Source organism: Antechinus flavipes, chromosome 2 (assembly GCF_016432865.1).
Source record: "Antechinus flavipes isolate AdamAnt ecotype Samford, QLD, Australia chromosome 2, AdamAnt_v2, whole genome shotgun sequence".
Lineage (NCBI taxonomy): Eukaryota > Metazoa > Chordata > Mammalia > Dasyuromorphia > Dasyuridae > Antechinus > Antechinus flavipes.
In genome coordinates this window covers 176436028-176463159 of record NC_067399.1, presented here as the reverse complement: position 1 = coordinate 176463159, position 27132 = coordinate 176436028, and the positions used below count along the sequence as shown (strand labels likewise).

The following is a 27132-nucleotide window of genomic DNA, read 5'->3' as shown; positions in this document are numbered from 1 at the left end:
GTACATAAAGGAAAATATTTGATCTTTAATTTCCCTAATTTCTAACTGAAATGTAATATTTCTTTCATTTACAAATGTATATAATTCTGGGAAAGAGTCTATAAGGCTTCACTTGACTGCCAAAGAAGTCCACGACCCAAAAAAGTTAAAAACCCCTATCTTAAAGCATTAAGTAGCAAGGGTTAATGAGATAAACTAAAGAATAGTCACTGCCCCCAGGACAGTATTCTTTTGCCAGGATAGATAGAATAAGGTTGCCTCTGAGGTCTTGGACTCTAGATAAAGGTTTGAAAATCACTATATTGAGAATGTACTTCCACTTACACAAGACAAATAGGATACATTGCTGATGAATACACACTCAAAGCTGAGAGTTCTCAAAGTCATAATTGTCTGGGTGTGGCTAGAAAGACTAGTTCCTAAGAACAAGCCTTTCCACAGGATACATAGATGAAGATTCTGCTTTGATTTTTCTACTGGAATGGCTTCTTGCAGAGCTAGTTGTGAGTTGCAGACTGACTATTAGACTTGTGGTCAGCTTCACTCATGGAAGGGCAAAGGGAGCTGGAAGGAAAGCAAATAATTTCTTTTAAGCAACATCTGTAGTGAAGGAAGCACAGTTAAATATTACGGAAAGAACTATATAGCAATGTATGGGGCTTAGTTTATAGCCCACAACATACTTGCAGAATATTGTTCCTCTCTCACTTACAGTCTCTCTTTAGCAAATAGGTGTCAAATAAAAATATAGTATCAATATAATAGGAGAAAACTAGAACAGAGACAGGAAATTTGAATACATTGCAAAGTTCATCTCTAAGAGTCAGCATGTTTTACTAAAAAGTAGCATATCACATAGCAGATCTTCCTGACACAGGGAGATCTATCTGTTTACTAGCTCTGTGACTTTTCTGCAAATTATTTAAGTTCTTTCAATCTATAAAATGGGTATAATAATACATTATTTGTTTTATAGGTAACTTACTGTGAAAAATTTTTTCTTCCCAAGATCACCAAATTACTTAACTCATATTTGTACAAACTTGTAAAGCTTTGAAAGTCCTTTCCTTGATACAGAGCTTTGATGTTAAGAAATGCAGTACTATCCCCATTTTATAAAGAAACTGAGAAGTATTTTGAACTAAATGATCTCTAAAACTCCTAAAATACAGTAAAAAATAACTGCTATCAATATAAAGTGACCAGAATCAAATATTATGTCAAATACAAACATAACACACATAAAGGACCCGGATCTTTAATCTCTCCTCCTTACATTAACAAATTATCCATCTCTCCCCAGTTCTTCAAGCTGGGTATACTGAAACTATTATAATCAATCAACCAATTTCAATCAATAAGCATTTATTAGGCACCCATTATAGGCCAGGCATTGCACTAAGTGCTTGGGATACAAAAGAGACAAAATATAGTCCCTACCCTCAAGGAGCTTACAATCTAATGAAGGACACAACATGCAAACAAATATACATAAACAAGTTATATACAGGATAAATAGGAAATAATTAACAAGAGAAACACTAGAATTAAAAGGGATTGAAAAGAGCTCCTCATAAAAAATAAAATTTAAGGGGAAATTAAAGGAAACATGGAAGTTGATAGGAAGCATTAAGGAGAGAAAGAGCATTTCAGACATAGAGAACATGAAAAAAAAAAAAAGCTGGGAGATGAGAGATGGATTTTTTTTTTTCAGGAACAAGACAGTCACTGAATTGAAAAGCACACAAAAAAGTTTAAGGCATAAGAAGACTGGAAAGGTAGAAAAGGACTACATCATGAAGAGCTTTGAATGCCAAACACAGCATTTTGTACTTGATTCTAGAAGTGATGAGAAGCCACTGCAGTTTATTAAGTGGGAGGGAAGGGGAAGGGAGAGGGGGAAGAGGGTGACATGGATAGAACAACATGTTAGTAAAATCTCTTCAAAGGCTGGAGAACGAACAGGAGTGAAGAGAGACCTAAGGCTGGCAAGACCATCAGCAAGTTATTGCAATAGTCCCGGCATGAAATGATGAGGGTCTGTACTAAAGAGATGGTAGTCTCAGAAAGAGAAGGGGACACATTTCAGAGATGTTGCAAGGGTGAAATTGACAGACCTTGGCAAGAGCTTAGACATGAGGAGTGAGAGAAGAGTTGAGGATCACTCCTAGGTTGTATACCTGAGGGACCAGGAGAATGGAGCCGCCCTCATATCAGGGGAGACAGAAGACACTTTTTGGGAAGAGTGTAGAGGGAAAGAATGAATTCTGCTTTGGACATGTTGCGTTTAAGATGTCTATTGGACATCCAGTTTGAAATGTTGGAAAGGCACTGGAGATACAATGTGTTGGAGGTCAATGGAGAGTTTGGGAGGAGGATAGGTAGATTTGAAAATCATCAGTAATTAAATCTAAGGGAGCTGATAAAATCAACACGAGGAAAGCATAATATCAAAAAGACAGGAGAGTGTTGAAAATGTTAAAGTTAACACCAATGTTAAAGGCTTCAGAGAAATCAAGGAGAGTGAGGGTTGAGGGAGACCAGTGGTATCTTTGGAGAGAGTTTCAGTGGAAAGATAAAGCCAGAACTCAAACGTAAGAGATTTAAAAGAGTGAGAAGAAAGAAATCTCATAGATGGCCTTTTCAAGGAGTTTAGAAGAGATGTGGGATGACAGATGCCTGTGAGGCAAAGTTCAAGTGGGGTTTTTTGTTTGTTTTTTTCAGAATAGAAGACACAGGAACATGTTCATAGACAACTGGGAATGAGCCAATAGAAAGGGAAACATTAAAATAAGAGAAAAAATAGAAAGGATAGAGGGATAAATCTGTTGGAAGAGAGGATGAAGTGGGACTATTTGTATAAGTAGAGAGGTTTGCCATAGTACCATATCATGAGACAGGGGTAAAAAGGATAGTGGCAGAAATTATCTGAGTGATAGGAGATCACAGAGAATGTTCTTAATTTTTATTTTCTGTAAATCATGAAGGAAAGATGTCAGCTAAGAGAGTGGGTGGGTGGGGGGAGTGGGAAGGTTTGAGGAGAGATAAAGAGCTATTATAAAGAATGGCATAATGAGTTGATAAGGGAAGTATGATAGAATTGCCTAAAAGCAATGAGGGCCAGTTGACACTGTATCATATACATGTATAGCAGACTCAATCAAAATAGTTGCATGATTTTCTTTCTTCATATGTATGAAGCATATGTATGGGAGCAAAAACAGTGAATGGTAGGAATGGTTCAAGACTAGAGCTTGGTGGGCCCCAAATAAACAATATACTGAAGGGAATAGGCGTTCAAGAGAAAAGGATAGTATAGAATTGAATTGTTTCACCAAGGACCCAGGATGGGGAGAAGAGGAGAGAATGGTTAATACAGGAGAGATGACTAGGAAAGAACTGAGGGGACAAGAAATTGGAGGTCATGGTACAAATGAAGAATAGAACTTTGTAAGGGGAAGCAGAGAGAAAGGTAAAAAGTCTATAGATTATGGCCAAACAAGGGGATTTCAGAATTCTTGAATACAGAGATATATCTTTGTAGATGATCAAGAATATGACTGTATGTCTCTCTGTGTGTGTGTGTGTGTGTGTGTGTGTGTGTGTGCATGTGTGTGTGTGCGCTTTGTGCACAAGCACGCACATATAAAGCTGAATGGAGAAATCGTTCATGAAAACTGAGTAGGTTAAAGAACTGAGTAGCTAAAGTGTTAGCCTTATGCAATTGTTGTAAGGTGATATGTATGTTGAAATGCCTCATATGAGGGCAGGAGCTGGGGGGAAAGAAAAATTGTGAGTCATGTACTAAACTTATTGAGGGAGGAAAGAGAATGATCTAAAGATAAAGATACTAGGATTCTGATTGAATGGTAGATATGAGTAACATGAACTCAAAGGTGGAAGATTATTGAATAATAGAGGTAAGGGGAGAACTTAGAAGTTGCATTAAGAATAAGGAGTATTCCTACTTCCTTCCTTTGATCAGTGAACTGAGAATAAGTGAAGTTGCACCAAGGATTTCTGGGAAGGCTGTGTAATCTAGAGGGAATCAGGTTTCAATAATAGCTACTAGAAGAAAAGGGAAATTTGTTGACAATGGAACAGGTATTCCAGAGAGCACAGTAGAAAGACTTTTATATTTATTTGAAACTTTGGTTGAGAAGGAGAGGGAATAAATAATCAAATAATAGAGAGTGAGGAATAGGGTTTAGATGATGATCTAGATGAGGATGGAGACAAGTGCAGCATGAGATGGGAGAGATATGAATAAGATAGTTGGATGGGAGGTCCTGCTTCACTACTTCTCTTCCCTTTCCCAAATGGTTAAGAGATTAGGCTGTAAAAGCATGCAATAGGAGATGGAACCTTCCCAGTAAGAGAAAGAAGTTCTATTCCCCACCAACTTTTCTCTCTCTGTTCCTCCAAAGGGCAAATGCAGCAGGAGATGGAAGGTAGGAAATCAAAATGTATGTTGAGCCTCTTTGCACTGGAGATTCTTCACATCCCAGCTGGGAGACTGGGCTGGCAGAGGACATGGAAACTGCCTTGTGCTGGTATAGATGGAAGTCATTGCTTTGGAGTAGGGAGAAATTCTTTGGGGGCAAATGAAAGATGCCTAGTTTGGCCCCATGCCACCTTTCCTCCGGGGGATACATTGTTTCCAGCAGGAGTTGGAAGGTATAAGATGTACCATGACCATCACAGATTTGCTGTGATGCCAGAATTTAGTAACTTCTCTCTAAATTCTTTTTATGCTACCTGTCTGTATATATCCCCTCTCATATATGTACCCCAGATTCAACATATTCTTTATGCCTATATCCACTCAAAAGATGAAAGCCCACAAATCTCATTGTGTTTACTTTTCCCTTGATCAATCAAATAATTCAATCAGTTCAAAGCAAAGAAAATGAAAGAAAAGTCAGAGTAAGAAGATTTTCAACAGAATATTGCCACATAGCTCATAACCATAAGGTATGCATGCCATCAGTGGGAGAAGGATCATGTACACAAATCTTTCATGAGGCAACAACACCCATGCTTCAAGGCCTGTGACATCTTCTAGTGAACCCCAAATGTTTTCTGGCAATGTCACTGAGCTGCTCTCACCCATGATATCTTCTGGTAATATCATTTCACCACTTTCTCCAAAAGTGCTCCTTGCTGTAAAAGGTCTCTGTTGGGTATGTTGTTCCATTGGGCTTATGGGCTCACTATCTGCTCTTCATTTGACATGTTGCTCTGTTGCACTTGTTTTAACTGGCATGTTCATCTCTTCAGGATCTTACAATCTAAATTGAAAACAAATAAATAAATAAGCTAAGCAGAAGAGAGACCAATTCAGGGGGTAAATGGGTCAGTCCTGGCTCTGGAAGGATCTCATTGCTCTGGAGCTAGGGACTCCTGGTGCTGCCACTCTCGCTGGAACTACTGCTTCACAAAATCACTCCAAACCCTGACAAGCTTTCATAGTTTATCTCTCAGCACTGACTCCTAATCTCTACAGGTTGTCTCTCTACCTCCAATGGCTTTTTCTAACATTGCACTGGTTTTTCTTCTGCCTTCCTTCTGTTAGCTTCCTTGTTCTCCAAAGTAAAGCAACCAAAAAACAACTGAATCCTGTGGAATTTTGAGTAAGCTGCTGGACTGAAGACAGTTTCCTAATTTCCACTGCAGGTTAAGCCCAGCTCAATTATATAATGGTCATGTGAAAAGATTTAACAACTTCTCTCTGGAAATTTTTCTGATTTTACCATTTGTCTTTCCTAGGCAATAAAATTAACCTGTTTACCCAGTATTGTTATGCCACAATTCTCTTTAACTGTCTGGACTCAGTTTTCCTGTATGAGTTCCCTTGTCTCAGTTTCCTTAACTGTTCTGTCTCAATCTCTTTAGTTGTAAATCCCCCTCTGACCCAGTAAGACTGAGGACTATTTGTTCAAAGTTATAAATTAGCAAGATAAACAAGAGAGTAGGCTTCCTGACTCTTTTCTGTACTCAAGGATTTACAATATCCCTCTAAAATATTTCAAGATATCTCATTGATATCTTTACTTCTTTGTATTCAGACATCCTGTTTCTGGGTTTTCTAGGATTTATGGCCTCCCTATCCTGATAGAGGATTTCCCTCACTTCTTACCCGTTCCTTTGTTTAGAGAAAAGGTATTTAAGAAGTTGGGGTTTCTCTATTCATAGCTGGAGGCTGGTGGCTGGCGGCTGTATGCTGGACACTGGATTCTTTGAGATGACAGTCTCCTCCAGCCCTGGGACCAACATGGATTCCTTGGAACCAGTATATCTTTATCTCTGTCTGACTAGATAATTTGAGACGAGAATCCTGTCCAGTCAATCTTACTCTCCCATTAACAAAATATTAAAAACTCTCTAATCTCTCTTCTGCTTCACTTTCTCCGGCATTACAATATTACTGACATATCATAGCACTCAAAATGCTATATGTAGCTATACACACACACACACACACACGTCTATGCATGTATGTATATGTACCCATACATATAAATACACACACACATACATATATAGCCATGTACTAAGTTCACTCTATTCTTCAACAGTTTGGAAGCTTTCAATCCCACTAAAGAATAGTAATATGGTTTAATGGTCATACTTAAAAGTTCCAACATCTTGTAATTTGACTGTTTTCGGAGATGAGGCATCTGAAGAAAGTTGCTTATCTCTGTTCTCCAGGACCTACATGCAAAAACAAACAAACAAACAAAAAAAACCATCAAAATGTTTTGTTATTGTTGTTGGCATTTTTTGAATACAGAAAAGTTCACTTTACAGTATCACTACTTAATCTTTTTCCTTAACTAGTCAGCATAAACTGAGGGCATTGCTTGCATTGTTAACCTAGATCTCAATGTATTCTTTGTTGTGATCATTTTGATAGCTTCTAATTGCTTGGTCACGGCTCCCCTGATTTCAAGGATAACCTGCAAAGCTAGTATAAGTTTCATTTTGTTTTGTTTTAAACTCCAAATCCCAGCCTGAGACTCTCCTTGATGATAGAAGAATGAACATTTGTTTAGGGGGCACAAGGCGAGGAGGAAGATATTAACTCAATGGGATCCACAGAGTATATGATTAAGACTCATTAACCTTACTTCCCCCAGAAACAGGCTTTTAATGATTTTCTATGGATAAACAGTCTTTCACAGGAATATCCCTTTTGTGATTTTGTGGTTGTTTTCTCATTATCATTTCCAGAAGAAATAATCAATTACAATTGAATTGGATAGCATTCAAATGGATGACAAAGACATTCTCTCACTTGCTTTCAAGTCTCTTCCATTAAAAACAAAACCTGGCAATTCCAATAGACTTGTGATGGAGAGAGCCATCTGTATCCAAAAAAGAGAACTGTTGGGACTGGATGTGAATCACAACCTAATATTTTTACCTTTTTGTTGTTTTTTGCTTATTTTTTGTTTTCTTTCTCATTTTTCCCTTTTTGATCTCATTTTACAAATGAAGCATGATAGATGTGAAAATATGCTTAAAAGAATTGCTCATATTTAACCTATATTGATTACCTGTTGTCTAGGGGAAAGAGTAGAGAGAAAAATTTGGAAAACTACCTTTGCTTATATTTTAAAAATAAAAAGCTATTATTTAAACAAAAAAACAAAGTGGTCATTGAGCACAGGAGGTGCAGGAGGCTGCAGCAGTCTTAGAAAAAGGCCAATCCTCCAGTTCCATCTCCTGGGCCATACTTCAAAGGGGACAATGGCCCCAGCCCTGCAGCCTCGGGCACAGACTTTAAGGAGGGCTAGCCAAGAAAGCTTTCATCAACACCAAGAAAGACTGGCTGAAGGAAAAAGAATGGCCTATTAAGCTCAAGAAGTTAGATTTAGTTTAAAAAAAAAACAAAAAAAATGATGAAATACTAGCACAAAGACTACTGTTACTTTATCTTGTGAATGATCTAAGTGACTTTTATTTTATGGAACAATCTGTTTCTTCTGATTTGACAAAGGGCTTTCCATGACTCCTCCGGTGTGGCTCAGATTGGTTCTTATAGCAAAGGTGTGAGGAATATTGTAACGTGTTATATAGCTCACTAAAGAGCAATTCTTCAGAAATGAAAGGTTGGTCAATTTCTCCAGAAGCACCTATCATAGGTGCTTAAGCATTATTCTGTTCCAGGCACTGAAGCTGTAATGGGGGCAAAGGATGATAACACATGGGTCTGCTGTACATGGGAGAGTGGCCTGTGACTTCCTCTCATTAAAATTAAAGTCATTAAAATTGAACCAGTTAAGAACATTCTATTGGATCCTTGAAGATCTACAGTTTTTTGTTTTTATCATAGCCAATTCATTTTCCTTTGTCTTTCAATATTTGTTTATAGATGTCTAGGCTGATCTATATAAGTCATATTTACTTTTCTTCACTGCTAATTTATCTGCTCAAGGAGTTTTCTTCCTTCTGAGATTTTTTAGCAATTTATGTCTTTTTTTTTCTTCTTATAGTTTGTTACTTTATGATTCCTTCCCCTGTGAGTCTGATTACTTTGGAGGGATGGACCTCAAAGCCATCTCAGCCTTCTTCCATGCTGGGAAAATTCACTGTTCACTAGATAGATTCTCCCTTGGGCTTATGTCCTGTTCCATTCTTTCTTTACTTTAGTTTTCTTGAGCTCTATTGTGGCACAAAGTATTGCCATAGCTTTTTGATGTCTGTGGCCCTGAGAAGAGGAAGATATGTAGATTTGAATTCTATTTCAAAACTGTGGGTTAGATTATGCACCACTGCAACAGGAGCATAGTAGTGGGGAAAGAGGTGGTGAATTAAAATATTATTGCTAATTAGTTTTCTTTACTGCTAGTTCATTGAAATCTGGAATTTAGAAAGCTGGGAGCAGTATGGTGGATAAAAGAGAATGAGCTTTGGGGTTTGGTTTGTTGGGGTTTTTTTGGACATGTGAATATATATGATGCCTTCTTTAGTCTTGCAGTTTGAAATATATAAGTTAATCATAAGAAACTAGAGCTTGGGTGAAAGACTAGAACCTCTGTGATTCTATCACTCTGCAAATTTGATTATTCAAATTATTAATATAAAATTTAGAAGGAACCATCCAGTAGAATTCCTTCATTTTGCAGATAAGTAAACTGAGGCTGAAAGAGATTAAAGTGACTTTCTCAAGGTCACATAGGTATTATATCAATTACAAAGTTAAGTGGCAAACTGGGATTTCAGTTATTGTCCTCTGATTCCAAAGCTAGTACTCTTTCAACTGCTTAGCATTATCTCTATGCAACAATGAAATAGGATTTTAAAGTAGAATAAAATATAAAATTAGCCAAAATAAAAGATAAGCATATTGGGGACTATACTAGGTTGAGTCTTAGGAATAACAAAAATATGTGTAATTTTAGAAACAATGACAATGACCTGGGAGCCAAAAGAGTGGAGTATGGACAGCAACTCAGCTGAACTTTCCCAATATTTTCCTTCAAACAACTTTAAAATACTATAAAACAAATTTTGTATTAGAGCCAACAAAAGATCAGATTGAGACATTTTTCCTATTTATGATAACTTGAAAGGTCAATAAAAGAGGCCCATGATACTAGAGGTAGCAGTCAACATACTTTGCAGTAGGCCTTGGAGGCAGCTACAAAAGCAAAAGCAGCAGCAGTTTCAGGAGCTCTCAGTCTAGAGACCATAAGGAGGTTGGAAAACTATTCAGAAAAAGATTACAGAGGACCATTTTCTAGTGTAGGGGGTGCTGACTGGCAACTCTATTGCCTATATGTAGTTCTGGGCCAGTTTCAGGGAAGGGAGTAGTGTTTGTGATCAGTCACAAAAGAGCAAGGGCCTTGGTTGCATTTCCAAGGCAAGAAGGAGGACTAGCACTTTTAGCTTCAAGAAAATAGGGAACCTGGGTTCAGATTCATGGTCAAGAAAAGATTTAGTGCTTTGGCTGCAGGAGATCAGGGGCCCTTCCTGGATGAAGAAGTAAATCCAGATGAGGAAAACATGGCCACACTTCTACCTGGACCATACTATTTTAGAATCACCAAAAATGTACAGGGCCTCAAAACTAACTTGAAAAACAGAAGCACAAAAAAAAAAAAAAAAAGTCTGAAACTTGGAACCCAAGGTGAGATAAGCCCAACTTTAATAAAACGCTAAGTTAAGAAACAGGCTAGAAAAATGAGCAAAGAACAACCAAAAAATCTTGACCACATAAAGCTATTATAATAGCAAAGAAGACCAAGACCAAACTCAGAAGACAATAATGTGAAAAGAGATACAAGCCAAGCCTCAAAAGAAAAGATTAATTAGAATCATGTCCAACAAAAATTCCTGAAAGCATTAAAGAGTTAAGAATAATAAAGCAAAATGAGAGCAATACAAGAAAATTAAGGAGAATAAACAAAAGCTGGTAAGGGAGGTTTAAAAAATGCTAAAGAAAACTAAATATAATCCTCCAGGAGGAAAAAAAGTAATTACTGAAGAAGAGGTATTTCAATTATTCCTAAAATTGTATAAAAGACTAGACTAAAACTTGAAATTCAAGCATGAGACTTAAAAGAAGCATAAAAGGTAAACATGAAAGAGAAATCTAAGGAACTTAAAAAGGTTAAACTGTTTACATTTCTCTATGAGAAGATGATACACATAATTCCTAAGGATATTATTATCATTAGGGGCAATTTGGAATCTACATAGAGAGAGACCATCAGTGTAAGTCAATTATGTATAATCTCAAAAAAAAATGCATGGATAAGAAAGGAAGGGAAGTTTGTGTAAAAAAAGGGAGAATGTATTAAGAAATTCAGTAAGCAGAAGCAAAAAGGAATAGGGAAGAGAAAGAAGAAAATTGACAATTGATAATCATAATTGTTAATGTACATGGGATCAACTCACCCATAAAATAGAATAAATCAGGAACTGAAATCCAATAATATATTATTTAGAAGAGACATACTTGAAACAGAAAGACATACTCAAAGTTTTAAAAAAGATGGAGTAGTATAGAACAATTTATTATGCTTCAGCTGAAATAAAAAAGGCAGGGATATCAATTATGATCTTAGACAAAGTAAAGTAAAAAGCAGACCAAATTGAAAGAGATAATCAGGGAAACAACATTTTGCTAAAAGGTACCAAAGGCAAAGAAGTAATATCATTACTAAACATACATACACAGAAATAAACATACATACATACATACATATATAGTAAAATGGCAGAACATCCAAATTCTTAAAGGAAAAGTAAAGTTACAGGAGGAAGTAAATAATAAAACTTTACTAGAAGGGGACTTCAACTTTACCCTCTCAGAACTATATAAATCTAACCAAAAAATAAACTAGAAACAAGTAGATGAATAGAAATGTTTACAAGTTAGGTATGATAGACCTCTGAAGAAAACTGAATATGAATATCAGAGAGTATACCTTTTTCTCAGCTGTATATGGCATATTCACAAAAACTAACCATGTATTAAGGTACAAAAACTTCACAAATAAACACATAAAACCAGAAATACTAAATGCACCCTTTTAAGACCATAATGCAATATCAATTCAATAAAGGGCCTTAGAAGCAAAGATTAAAAATCAATTGGAAACAAAACAATCCAATCATAAAGAATGAGTAGGTCAAGAAACAAATCATACAAACAATAATTTCATTAAAGAGAATAACAACAATGAGACAACATTCCAAAATTTGTGGAATACAACCAAAGAATATTTAGTGGGAATTTTATATTTCTAAATGCTTACATCAACAACAAAGAGAAAGAGCAGATCAATGAATTGGGTGTGCAATTAAAGAAAAACCAGTAAAAGAACAAATTAAAGATCCCCAAATAAATACTTAATATGGAAATCCTGGAAATCAAAGTACAGATTAATACAAGTAGAATTTTTAACATTACATTAACAAAAGTAGAAGCTGGTTTTCTGGGGAGAGGAAAAACACTAAAATAGGTAAACCACTGGTTAATTTGATTAAAAAAAAAAGAAACGAAATATCAATTACCAGTATCAAAAATGAAAAGGATGAATGCATCACCAAAAAAGATGAAGTTAAAGCAATAGTAGGAGTTTATTTTGCCCAATTTTATGCCAATAAAACTGACAAAAAGTGAAATGCTTGCATATTTGCAAAAATATAACAATTTAACAGAAAAAAAATGAGTATATTTAAATACCCCTGTCTTAGAAAAAGAAATTGGACAAGCCATCAATGAACTCTCTAAGAAATGAATTTACTAAGGAATTCTGCCAAAACTTTAAACAGTTAATTCTTATACCATGTCAATTGTTTGAAAAAATAGGTAAAGAGGTAGTCAAATTAAATTTCTTCAATGAGACAAATAAGGCTTTGATACCTAAATCAGGAAGAATAAAAACAAAAAAGAAAACTATAGACCAATTTCCCTAATGCAAAAATATTAAATAAAATATTAGCAAGGAGATTACAGCAATATCATATACTATGACTAGGTGAGAGTTATACCTGAAATGCAAGGCTGGATAAATATTAATTGACTATATCAATAAAAAACCAAAAATCATTCGAATAAATATATAAAAAGTCTTGGACATAATACAATGCCCCTATTATATTAGAAATGCTAGCTATAGCAATAAGATAAGAAAAAAAAATCAAAAGAATAAGAATAGATTGAAACATAACTGTCTTTGAAGATGATATGATGGTATATTTAGAGTAACAGAAATCAATTAAAAAGTTATTGAAATAATTATTTCAGCAAAGTTGTAGAATATGAAATTGATATAAATCATCTGTATTTCTGTATATTAACAACAAAATTTAGCAGGAAGAAATAGAGAAATTACATTTAAAATGATTGTAGACAATATAAAATAATTGGAAGTCAACCTGGCAAGCCAAACCCATAGTACAAAATTACAAAACATTTCATACAAATAAAATATTTAAGCAATATTCTAAGCAACTGAAGAAATATTAATTATTTAGGCACAGACTGAGCCAACACAATAAAAATGACAATCCTACTTAAGTTAATTTACTTATTGCCATACCAATCAAACTACTAAAGATTTGTTTATACAGGTAGGAAAAAAATAGTACCAAAATTCATCTGGAAGAACAAAAAGTCAATAAGGTCAATAATATCAAGGAAATCAATGGAAAAAAAAAAGTGAAGGAAGGTGGCATAGCAGTAGCAGATCTCAAACTCTGTATCAAAGTGGTAATCATTAAAACAATCTGATACCGGCTATAAAAAAATAAAGTGGTGATTCAATGGAATAGACTTGGTACATAATACATAGTAATAAATGACAATAGTAACTTAGTGTTTGATAACCCAAAGATTCAAGCTTTTGAGGTAAGACTTAGTATTTATCAAAAATTGCTGGAAAAATCAGTTTGGTAAGAACTAACTTAGACCAACATCTCATACCGTATACCAAGATAAAATCAAAATACATAGATGAATTAGTTAGAAAGAGTGATATCATAAGTAAATTAGGGGAGCATGGAAAATTTTACTTGTCAGAACTATGGATAAGAAAAGAGGTTTATAACCAATGATAGAGAAGATCACAAAAGCATATAATGGATTATTTCAATTACCTGAAATTTCAAAGTTTTTGCACAAACAAAACTAATACAGTCAAAATTTTAAAAAACAGAAGAGAATAGAGGTGTGAAAAATTACATCAAGTTTGTCTGATAAAAGCCTCATTTCTCAAATATATAGGGAAGTAAGCTAAATTTATTAGAATAAGAGTCATTCTGCAATTGATAAATGCTCAAAGGATATGAACAGGTAATTTTCAGAAGAATAGATTAAATCTATTTACAGGCAGATGAAAAGATGATCCAAATCGCTAACTGATTACAGAAATACATTAAAATAACTCTGAGGTACCACTTCACACCTATCAGATAGATTAACATGACAAAAAAAAAAAAAAAAGGAAAACTACAAATCCTGGAGGGGAGATGGAAAAATGGGAACACTAAGGCACTATTGGTAGAGTGGTGAGCTACTCCATTCTAGAGAATAATTTGAAACTATATTTAAAGGTCTGTAAAACCACATATAACCTTTGATTCAGCAATAAATACCACTGTTAGTCTAAATCCCAAAGATGTCAAAGAAAAAGGAAGAGGACATATATGTGCAAAAATATAGCACTTCTTTTTGTGATGGCAAAGAATTGGAAATTGAAGGAAATCAATTGGAGAATATTTGAAGGAATTGTAGTATATGACTGTGATGAAATGCCATTGTGTTCTAAAAAATTATGAGGGGAGTGGTTTCAGAAAAATCTAGGAAGATCTATATTTGATATGATGTGAAGTGAGCAGAACCAGATTATTTTACACAGGAACAGCAGTACTGTAACTATGATCAACTATGAGAAACTTAGATACAATGATGAATATGATTCAACATAATTCCAAAGGACGTATGGGAAAAATACTATCTAGCTCTAGAGAAAACTGACAAACTGAATTCAGTGTGAAGAATACTTTTTTTCACTTTATTTTCCCTGCTTTTTGTTGTTATTGTTGTTGTTGTCCTAGCTAATCTAAAATGTTTTGATAGATTTCAAATGTGTAACATATCACATTGCTTGTTTTCTCAATGAGAGAAAAGTTTGAGAGAGGGAATTTTAAAATATTTTTAAAAGGCTATTCCAATTGTCTGGTGAGAATGAAAAAGGTTGGTTGTAGCAGTAGGTGCAAAACACGTTATAAGATTGAAAAGAAAAGCTTTAGCAATTAGTTAGATTTAAGATATGAATGAGAGGGCAGAGAGGAAAATGACTGTAAAAATTCTGGGACCTTCAATCTAAAGAGGGACATTAGGAGAAAGAGCAGATTTTTGGGGAAAAGATAGTTCATTTAGTGAGGTATAGGACTAGATCATCTCAGGCTCCATACGTCAAAAAGAGTGCTAACATCTAAACATTACATGTTAAACATTAAGATGTAAAAACATTAAATTTTTACATTAGGTTTGGAAGGGCTAACAATGGCATTCATTAAATTGGTCAACTAGAACAATGTTATTTCCTCTTGCATTTTTTTTCTGCTTAGTCTCTAATTATTCTCCTTCCCAACTCTCCTCAACAGCTTTTCATGATCAGGAGAGAAACACTGTGATTTTCTTTGTTGAATACACAACAGGCAGACAGCCAGGAGACATCAGCAGCTTTTCAGTGGACAAGCCAAGGAACTAGATGGACACAGTGTTCAGTGTATAAAGGACAGTCTCAGTAGTAACAGAAGCAGGAATGCCAACATTAGATCAGCTGTTAGAACATCTGTCACACCTTCTTCTGGGAGACGTGTTTTACTTTTTAAATGTAGATTACTATCCATGAAATTCCACAATGGCAATTTAATAAGCAAAGTAGAAACTGTATCTGAAGAAGGGCAGAGGTAACATTATCACTCACTCATTGTTTCCCTAGGAGAACATTCCCACCTCTTTCTTTAATAATGTTTTATATGTTAAATAAGTAAACAGGCAGTAGAGAGTTAGTTCTATGGTTATTAAAGGATTCCTTTTTACTTAGGAGCAACCTAATTATTCAACATTTCTCTTTATTTCAGAAATCAAGGAATAAATATGTAATTTTCCATGCACATGATGCTGGGCAGTGATACAGGGAGAAAGAAATAAGTGACTCTACCATATGGTGTTTAAAACAAAAAAGCTTGGAATATACATAACTACAGCACACAAGGCAGAGACAAAAGATTACAATTTCCAGGAGGCCTGGATGCAGAATGCTACTGCTAATTAGGAGGGGGGACGACTTCATTTTCTAAGACAGTGTACATTTATAGTAAAATTAGTAGGAAGACATCTTGGAAGATGAGAAATTGAGGCTACTGTTAGTTTTATGAACATGTAGAAAAGAAAATGAGCCAGGTTAGAAATGATATCACTGGCCAAATGATTGATAATATCCCTGAAGAAAACAAATCAAATGCTAATTGGAAATAGTAGTGATTCAGAACTAGAGATGAACTAAAGATACTGGTTGGAGTATTATCTGGGGATAATAAAGCTATGGGCTCTAAATACTAACCTCAGCTCCTACAGCAAAGGGAAACATGTCTCATGCCTTCATTTCAGAATCTGGAAGGGCTCTGAACCCAAAATTCACAGGCAAAGGAAAGAGTAGATATAAAATGTGGGCTGCAATTTGTTTCATTCTTTTTTTTTTTTTTTTTTTTTTAGCAAATAAACGTTTTGAATATCTTAGTGCACGTTCTCGCCATTATCTGTTAATATGTCAAATTGCTGAATGCTTGAGTTAGCTTTAGAAGTTCCCAGTTTTCTAAAGAGGTGGGAACAAAAAACAGGTTAGCAGTTTAAATTACTATTGAAAAATCACTAAATTTGAACCCAAGTTTGTGAGGATCCAGAACATTTAGGCCATGGGCTGGATAACCTATATAAATTGCCAGTAATAAAAAAGTAAAGATCTTCCTTTTCATTTTCAGAAGCTGTCTTTTCCTACCCAGTTCAATGTTGATTTTGTTGTTATTCGGTCATTTTTCAGTCATGTTGGACTCTGTGACTCATTTGGGGTTTTCTTGGCAGAGACTAAAGGAATTTGACATCTCCTTCCCCAGCAAACAAGTTTAAGTGACTTGCCCAGGTCACACAACTAGTAAATTTTTGAGGCCAGATTTGAACTCAGGAAGATGAGTCTTCCTGACTTCAGGCCCAGCACGCTCTCCACTGTACCACTTAACTGCCCACTTGCTTCAATATACCCCCATCAAGTAACCCTGCTTTGGAAAGAATATTGAACTGAAGAGACTCTACTTCATCAAATCCTTATAGGTAAAGGCCTTAAAATATCTCAGTATCCAAAGGCAATTTTAGAGTACCTCCATATCAGAAATACCTCTAGCATCCCCTCAGTCAGATATTGGAATAGACTAGAAATGGATGAATTTCTACATGGGTAGAAATGCCCAGTATACGCTGATTCAAGGACTAAAGGGGTTGTGACTATCTTTACCATCTCCCTCCCCGCTCATGTGGCATTAGGCATTATGCTATGAAGATGAAGATGTTGACCTTGATATTAGGATTATGTAATCAGGGCTGAGTTTAAGCCAAACAGAGCAATACAGAGTTTTATACCCAAAATTGACAGAAATGAAAGCCAACAATTTTTTTTATTTCCATCCTTTGCCTCTTACATGCTTGTTATCTTTCTAAGATGATATAAGTCTATGTTTATTAAGAGCCTGCTTGCTTTCTGCTTTGCCCCTTGCTTTAAAAGAAACCGATTCCCTAAAAACTTACTCATTAGTGATTTGTGCCAAGCATAGCAAACCTGCATCAAAAAAGGTCCTATGCTCTATATACAAAGCAGGAGCACAAAGGAAATGTGAAATGTGCAAATGTAGTGATATCTCCATTTCAAATGCTCAAGTGGACTATTTGTGTCCAATATGTACCAGAATATTCTGAATTCATATGCACTGATCACCTATAGGTGAACACAATGAACTTGGGACCCCAACATAGTGATGTCATCATCCTTTTTGAAAACAAAGAATGATAAACAACTGTATGTGGAAGTCTGTAGTGGGTTATGTGCATGTGCAGTTAGGGATTTAATGCCACTGAGAGAAGTGAATAAATGGGGTGGAGATATATATGTATGTATGAATCTAGGTATGTATGCATAAGAAAGAGGAAGACATGATTCAAATATGGTTCCAGACATGAGCTGTGTGATCCTGAAGAATTCAGTTAGTCTCTGTCTGCTTCCTTCCTGTAAAATGGCGATAATAATAGCACCTACCTCTAACAGTTGCTGTGGTGATAAAATATTTGTCAAGTGTTTTTCAAAGCTTAAAGAGTCATATAAATACTAATAATTGAGAAAAAAGAAAGGAGATAGAGACAGAAACAGTTATAACTTCTGACAACAGCATAGGGGTTTGTAGCTAGAAACAATATTTTATTGATTCATACCTTTATAACTCCCCAAAGCAGAAAAAGGCCCAGTGAATCAGACCAAGAGTAACCAAGATGAAATTGTACTTGTCTAATGGTTTGTTGGGCAGAATATGAAGGGTAGAAGCTGTACAAATTACTGCCTGTTGATTGATTCCCCCACTCTCACGTAGACAGAAGTCTGTTTTCCCATTTCTTTTCTTCAGGAGTGACTTTCTCTCTGACCATCACCTCGACCCCTGCCTTTAGAGGAATAGGTTTCCTTAAACACGCTGTAAAGAACAATGATTAAAGATGTATGAAGCAATCGGCTTTCTCCAACAGAGAAAGCTATAGGCTCTGTTATGCCTAGTTTTCTAAACACTCTTTCCATTGAACAATAATATTTACCTTTCTCTCAGATGATAATGCCAATATTGCATATTATTTAAAAAAAAAAGTGGAAGGAGAGGGAATCTTCTAGGTTATATATAGATTTTTAAGCATTCATTCTCCTGATGTTTCAAAGAGTGTCCATTACAATCCCTTCAGTCTCTGATCTCAAAGCATATCCTATGCTTTTTTTGACAGGAGAGAAGAGTAAATAACACTTTTTTTTTTCAAAAAGTCTAAATGGTTCACCTTGTTTGCCATGCATGAATAGGGACCTGAATGTTTCCTTCTGTGGATTCTGATATCATTGCTAAGATGTAGATTTTGTAAATTTTTAAAGATTTGGTTCATTAATTATTCTAGCTCTAAAATTATTTATTTAGTGACTATACATTGGCATTTCATATGAGATGGCTTACATTTTCAACTTGTTTCCCTATACAAATTATGACTGATTTTTTACAGATGGAACTATAAAGGGCAATATAATGATTTTGAATGTAACAAAAAAATAATTAGTCTTTAATGTCTCTTGAACTCTCGAATTCTTCCCTTTTAGGTTTATTTCCAATATTAGGCATTTGTAGAGTACATATTAAAACAGTTAAGTGACTCAGTAGATAGAGTTCTGAGCCTGAAGTCAGGAAGATTCATCTTCATGAATTCAAATCTGGTCATGGATACTTACTATCTATGTGACCCTGGGCAAGTCATTTAACGCTGTTTGCCTCAGTTCCTCATTTGTAAAAATGAGCTGGACAAGAAAATGGCAAACCATGCCAGAGTCTTTGCCAAGAAAACCTCAAATGATTGGGTCAAGAAAAATTGAATACAACTTAATGACAACAAAGGGTACTCAATAAAGACAAATAGGTGGCACAGTGGATAGAATACCAGGTCTCCAATCAGGAAGACCTGGGTTCAAATCTAGCCACAGACACTTACTTGCTGTGTGACCCTGAGCAAGTCATTTATTGCTGTTTGCTTGTTTGCCTCAGTTTCCTCATACATAAAAATAAGCTGGAGAAGGAAACCAGTATCTTTGCCAAGAAAACCCCTACAGAGGTTTAAAAGAGTTGGAATGACTGAAACAATTAAACAAAGTATAGGAACTTAGTAGTTTTCAAAGCAATCATTTCATCAGTCAACCTGAAAAAATGGATCAATTAACCAATGAAAAATCAAAAAGCATTTACTATGTACTAGGCACTGTTAAATGCTGGAAATTAAAAGAAAAAATAAAAATAGTCCTTCAAAAAATTTACATGGGGAAATCCAATACATTCATCTATTCTCTGTCACTTTATATACATTCACACACACAATCTATGACTACATATAGTAATATATTTACATACACATACATATATATTTACATACACACATATCTATATATGTGTCTGTCTGTCTATCTATCTATCCATCCATCCATCCACCCATCCACCCTCCCACAAATTAGAAAATACAAGATAAACACTGAATAGGTAGAAGGTAGCCCTTGAAAGTAAGACCCTAGCTGCTAATAGGGGTGAAGTGGAAAGGACTTCTACAGGAGCTACAATAATAACAGCTAACATTCATATTTTAAGATTTGTTAAGAGCATCACAAATTTTGTCTTATTTTATCAGAACAGGTAGGTAACACTGGGCTTAGAATCAGAAAGCCCTGAATCCAACTATACCCTTAAACATTTACCAGCTTTATAACCTCAGGAAGGTCTCTTATCCTCTGTTTAACCTTATTTTTATTTATAAAGTGAGTTGGAAAAGAAAATGGCAAACCACTCCAGTATCTTTGTCCGGAATGACGTGTATTCTCATTCTCTCTTTCTTTCTCTCTCTCTCTCTCTCTCTCTCTTACACACACACACACCCACACCCACAATGTGTATGTATATGTATACACATATATGCAAAGTTATTGCGTATATCAGATGGAATAGTTGTAAAACATTTAATAAAACATTAGGCATTGTGCTAAGATGGTGATAAATGTTTTTTAAAAAAAAAAGTTTCTACTTTCCAACTCAGAGCTTGAGGGACATAACATGAAAACAATTATGTATAAACAAGTTATGTTAAGAATTAGAGATAAACAAAAAGAAGAAAGCAGCGTTAAAGAAGATTGGGAAATGCTTCTTAAAAGGAGGTGGAAATTTAGCTGAAACTTGAAAAAAGCCAGGAGCCAGGAGGAAAAGAATTCTAGGCAGTGAAAACACACAGTTCAAAGATATAACATCTTATCTGAGAAACGAGGCTAGTGTTATTGGACTGAAGAATATATAAAGATAAGTAAAGTGTAAGAAGACTAAAAAGGTAAAGGGGGGGAGGTTATAAAGGACTTTGCCATAAAGATTTTATATGTTTGGCCCAGGAGTGACAGAGAGCTATATAGTTTACTGAAGGAGAGAAAGAATGACATTCAGGTCTGAACTTTAGGAAGATCAATTTGACAGCTGATTGCAGGACAGACTGAAATAGAGAGAGACTTGAGGCAGGGAGATCAACCAGAAGACTACTGATGTAGTCTAGGTATGAGGTAATGAGGACATGAACCAGAATAATGATGCTATAAGAGATAAAAGATATTCAAGACATGTTATGAAGGTAAAATCAGGAGGACTTGGTAACTGATGGATATGGGAGAGATGAGAAAGTAAAGAGTAGGGGATAGCACATAGGTTGTGAATCTTGTGACTGAGAGGCTACAGTAGTGACTGAGTAATTAATGAAAGAATTTATGAAATGTCTACTACATCTAGGCACTGTGCTAAGCACTGAAAATACAAAGATATGCAAAAATTATCCTGCACTCAAGGGGCCCACAATTTCTAACAGGGAGACAAAATGCAAATAACTATGTATAAATAAGATACACTACTATTCAAGATAAATAAGCAGAAGGAATTAAAAAGGGGAAAGACTTCCCAGTTCATCTATTTTTGACTCAGATAAGATTCTGATAATAGACTATTGGAGAGAACTCTCAGTTGGCCCTCCCTGGTCTTTTTTTATACCTGCCCATGGAAATACCCTGGATGTCAAGGTGTTTGGTCACTTCAAGGCTTCACAAGCCTGGGAAAATATGTGCTCATATACTCAACTGGCAATTCTTTCTTCTAGAATGGTCTTGGGATGGTATTATTGGAAAGTCCCTTGTTTTCTAACAGTGTGGAAAAGGTGAAATTGTCACTATGATTATGGGGAATGTGTATTTACCTAGAAGAGTTGGGATATGTCAGCAGACTTCATGATAATCTTGAGTCTCTGGATTAAGGTGAGAGTACTTCTTTAGCTTTTGTAGAAGGCACCAGTCTTTTTGCCAATGCCTCTAAGGTTTGAGTGAGTGAGTCAAGGATCACCATATGATTTGTAACATTAGAAGTGCCTTAATATTAACTTAGCTCCTGGAAAAGCTTATGACCTCAAGCCATTTTATAAATCATATTTATCATCCAATCAAAATTCCAATTATTTTCCAATCTCCAGTGACTATTTCACAGTTTTTCCTCTCATGTTCAACTCCTGCCTCATTCTAGGGGACTTAAACATTAATTTTGATATTCCTTCAAATACCGTACCTTCTCAGTTCCTTATCCCCATAATCTTGTCCAAGGAACCTCATTCTTCTACCCTTTTAACTAAAGATATTTTTTATTTCACTGAAAAAAATTAGGCTATTCATTAAGAGCTTTTTCCTTCCATCATCCTATCTGCCATTACTCAGATGTCTTCACCAACTGTCAGGGTAAATCCTGTCTCCTGACCCTTTCATGGCTAAGCTTGAGGTCAACTAGTCAGTGTCCTCACTTCCACTGCTCTTTGCAGTCTGACTTGTGACCTCATTTATTCAATTCAAATGGCCTTTCCTAATCTGTAATTCTTGACCTTTCTGCAAAATTTTTGTCAATTCTTCACTTCTCCTTATATTCTTTTCTAATTTTAGTAATGCTTTTCTCCTGGACCTGCTCCTACCTGTTGAACTGCTCCTTTTCTTTTTCTGGACTTTTCCCCCCACAACTATAAGCAGCGTCCCCTAAGTCACAATTCTGTGTTCTCATTATTTTACTCTGGATTACATTATTTCAAACTGGACGTCCCATAGGCACCATGTCGTCTAAATTTGCTTTCATTATCTTCCTCAAAAACCTTCCTCTTAGTTTAACTTCTCTACTATTAAAAGTATCACCATCTTCCCTGTCACCTAGGTTCACAAATTTAAATATTGACTCCATTTCTCACTGCTTCATATCCATCAGTTAATGATTCCCTCATATATGTCCCATTCCTTCCTCTTGAAACTGCTGCCACCTCAGAGCAGTCTCAACACCTTAATACTCAGACTATTGCAATAATCTTCTGGTTGGTCTTGTGTCTTCCCACTTCAGTCCATCCACTTAGCTATGAGAAAATGCTCTATTAACCCAAGTTAACCCCATCTCCTTCCATTCTAAAATGCTAGTGGCTCCCTATTACCTCCAAGATAAAACAATCTTTTTGGCTTTTAAAAATCTTCATTACCTGATTTCACCCTTTTTCCTTACACCTTATTTCCCTACATGTAGTCTATGATCCAGTGACAGTGGCCTCAATCTCTTGACATTTTCACTGAATGTCCTCAAAACCCGGAATGGTCTTCCTCTTTCTGCCTCCTGGCTTCTCTTAAAATCTTTTCCAATTTCCCTTAGTGCTAGTGCCTTTCCTTTGTGATTAATTCCAATTGTTATCCTGTTTATACCTAGTCTGCATGTTGTCACATTTATTTATATGTCAGATTCTTGGGAGTCGTTATCTATTTTTGTAGCACAGTGCCTAGTACATAGAAATTTCTATGTGCTTGACGACTTGACCCTCACACAGGATTGTTGACCATGCTGGAGGTGTCATCTGTGGTATTCCTGATCTTCCTTATGTTGCTCCTGCTCACATCACTGCCTTGCATCTGGAAACACAATGTGAAATGCAAAGACCAGGTATCACCTACCACATGGACCAGATCTCTGACACTAAGTCCTCTGCAAATAAGAGGAAGAGCCTAGCATTGCTGGGTTTTGTTCTATTCATTTTTTTTCTTTATTAATGGGTTCTTCAAGAAAGCTTATGTTATTTTTTGTTCTGTATGTGTTGTACCTTAAAATTCTTTATTGTTTTATTTGAGTATTAAGCAGCAAAAGTCCTAAAAGCATTTAAATGTAAATTCCTCTGGAAGAATCTTAGGACCTTGCAACATGGGATAATATTACATAGGATCATTCCCTATGAGAGTTCCCCACTCACTCCATATTATATTATCCAAGTTTATTGAAAAGTTCTCCCTGAAAACTTAACTGATGCTGGGGAAAAGATGCAGCTTCCTGGAACTCATACTGACATGAATTTTGCTCCTCTAAGGACATAAAAGACCTACTTCAATTTCCTTCTTCTCCTTTGATATTGCTACCACTCTAGGGAGGTGATTTACTCGGTGAATACCTCAAGACACTGCTAGTCACTACAACCTGGCTCTGCTGAATGGATACATTTCCAATTGGGAATAAAATGGGGTTGTTCTATCAAAGTGTTGATATATCCTTGTTGAATGTCCTTTCTATTAAATGGCTAAGTAAACCCCCTTTCATTAACTGTAGAATGACATGAGTGCCTCTTTTTGTTTGAACATCAAATCTGACCTACTGAAATATCTACTAGTAGGAGTAAGCACACCCATCACTATTTTCCTCCTCTGGAATACCTACTCCAACATGGCAGACTATTAAAAGCAGGGGAACGAAATAAAACAAAAAGACATTTGGGAGTTTTTTGGAGAATTAGAAGATAAGTTTGCTGGAATAGTAATTATCTGTAGCAGAGCATTAGAAAACCAGGTTAGAAAGGTAGGTAGGGCTGACTGTGGAAGGTCTGTAGAAGGAGGTGTGGAGGAAAGGTGGTGAGGAAATGTGGATAGGACAGCAGTAATAAAAAATTTCACATAAGTGAAGAAAAATCTTATTTTTAAACAAATCAAAATAAGACTAACAATGTATTAAATCTATTCTCAAATTTATATTGGTCCTTTAGTTCCAAAGCTGGGGAGGCTTGCTATTTCAAGTTTATATCTTTTCATCCCAGTAAGAAAAATTCAAGTATTTAATTGAAAATCTTACCATTTCAAATTAAAATTTAGCTGGCTAATTCAAAAAATTAACTTTTTAGGCAAAGTTAAATTTCAGTATTTCAGAGGATAGTTGGTATGGATTTCACTCCAAAAGTCCCATTTTGATGCTGTTTCCTATTGATTTCCCACACATTCGTGATTACCATGCCATTAGAAAGCAAGCTCTAGCAAGGCTACAAAGTGTAAAAGTTCTTTTATAAATATAGCAATGACTTTTGCAGAAGAAAACCAATCTGAGGCTTATCATTAGAAAGTGGCCCACAAACATGTGATGAAATTGTTCAACCATAGCAATTCATGAAGACTATTTACAAAGATTAATTAGGGTTACCTTAACCATCTGTACCTATATATGAAATCACATTCCTCCTCCAAGCTTAATCACCTTCTGAATTTCCTATTACTATTAACTCAGGGTCATAGCCATATGACCATTACCTCACCTATCCATTCAATTAATAAACCTTACCATTTCTCCCTCCGCAGTATCTCTCATATATACCTCCTTTCCATGCACAAAGCCACCTTCCCCCCATCCCAATCTAGAACACTGCAGTAATTTATTTTCCCTACATATTTCCCCATTCTAATCCATTCTTCATACAATTCTTCAAGCAATTTTCCTAAAGTATATTCTTACTGTGCTACTACACTGTTCAACAAGTTCAAGTGACTCCCTATTTTCTTGCCCCAATCTCTCTGCTGACCTCCAATCTCTCACCTCCAGCTATCTTTCCTATTACTGTAGAGGGTAGCACCATCTTCCCAGTCCCTCAGGAATCCCAAGCTAGGAGTCAATCCTGGATTCCTCACTAGTTCTTACTTCCATATTTAATCTGATGCCAAAGACCACTGATTTTACCTCTGAAGCATCTCTTGAAAATGCCCCTTCCTCTCCTTTAATACTGCTATCACTCTAGGGCAGGTACCTCATCATCTCATGCTTGAATCACTGCAGAAGCCTGATGATGGGTTTGTCTGCTTTAAGTATCTACCTATTCCAATGAAGGTTCAACTATGTCATTCAATGAATTCCAGTGACTATTGCCTCCAGGAACAAAGGCCTTCATAACCCAGTCTCTTCCTACCTTTCCATTCTTTTTATCTTACTCCCCAACTCTTTGATCCAGTGACAATGTCCTCTTATGTACTCCACAAACAAGACACTGAATTTCAGGTATTTTCTCTGGTAGTCCCCCCATGGCTGGAATGCTCTCCCTCCTCTGCTCCAAATATTCACCTCTCACTTCTTTAAAAGTCTCAACTAAAATCTCACCTTGTATATGAAGCCTACCCTAACCCCTCAATTCTACTACTTTCCCTCTTTTAATATTTCCTATTTATCCTGTATATAGCCTGCTTTGTATATATTTGTTTGCCTATTGTCTCCCTATTGTCTCCCTTGTTAGATTGTAAACTCTTTTAAGGAAGAAACTCTCTTTTGGTATCCACAGAACTTAATACAATTCCTGGAATACAGTAAGCCTATAATGAAGAGGATCAAATATAAAGTCCTGCTTGGTAGCCAAAGCTTTTTACAAGCTTCTCCAAATTTATCCTAATAGTCTAATTCAAATTAATATCCTTTATGAACTCTACAATTGAAGCAAAAATATCCTTATTGTTCCTCATACATGACACATCTCTAGCTATCTTCATACCTGGAATGCTTCAGTTTTCCTAATGGATCCCCAGCTTCCTTCTAAAGTCAGCTCAAACACTACCACCTACAAAAGAAGGCTACTCACAACTACTAGTGCTTTCCTCCTAAAAACTTAAGTATGTATATTTTACACATTCTGGTGTGTAGAAACAGGATTATAGATTTAAAGCTGGAATAAATCTTATTAGCCAAGTGCAATTCCTTTATTGTAAAAATAAAGGAACTGAAGGATAGATTTGTCCAAGATGACACAGGTAGTGTCTGAGGTGAGAGTTAATGATGCTGTCTTCCCTCATGGAACATAAGCTCATTTGATACAAATGCCATTTTCATTTTTGGTTTTATCTCCAGCCCCAACCATAGTAGAAGGCACACAGGAGAAAAGAAAGGTACAAATGAATATACCCTAAAGGAAGGAAATCATAAATTAGGTGTTAGAAAAGAGTTGTTCTATCATTTTTTTTAAAAAAAAAAAAAACTTAACAGTGATTTTAATTCTACTTAACCACCTCTAAATAAATGCTAAATTACTATCCTTGCAACCTCCCTTCTTTCCTTAATTTCCTTTAAATTTCTCTCTTTCCACCTAGAGTTCTCAATGAACATGACTTATTAATAGAATCTGAGACTCATACAAGTTACAAACTCATCATAAACAAAACAGAACTCATTTTCCCTCAAATCCTTTTTTCTAACCTTTCATTCTGAATTCCTTTCTCATAACACATACCCAATTATGTCGTCAGGCCTTGCTTCTATTATCACATCTCTCCTATACATGTTGTTCTTTCCATTCACACAACTGCAACTCTGGTCTAAGTCTTTACTAACTTAAGCATGGATCATGACCAGCTTTCTGGTTAATCTCTCTGTCTTAGGTCTCCTTCCACTATAATCCACTGATCCTGCCAAAGTGATTAGGAAAATCTAATACTGTTACTCCAGTAGATCCCTGTT

The 27132-nt window shown here is 35.6% G+C and overlaps 1 protein-coding gene across 5 annotated transcripts in view; it reads right to left on the bottom strand.

Annotated features, from left to right (window-relative positions):
• The window catches only part of GPCPD1 (glycerophosphocholine phosphodiesterase 1), a 110297-nt gene that overhangs the window by 6050 nt on the left and 77115 nt on the right, over positions 1 to 27132 (bottom strand). The window contains exons 22-24 of one of the 5 annotated variants that reach the window (XR_007950408.1): positions 6632 to 6714; positions 5110 to 5291; positions 325 to 564 (exon numbers count right to left, since the gene is read on the bottom strand). Coding sequence is in view for 3 of the 5 variants with exons in the window: in XM_051975962.1 (XP_051831922.1) it covers positions 26483 to 26581 (99 nt within the window). In the remaining 2 variants the exon portion in view is untranslated. Of the gene's footprint in view, positions 1 to 324; positions 565 to 1348; positions 5292 to 6631; positions 6715 to 17969; positions 18259 to 22268; positions 26582 to 27132 lie in introns of those variants that run through there. The other 4 variants (XM_051975963.1, XR_007950409.1, XM_051975964.1 and 1 more) reach the window with 4 other exon arrangements.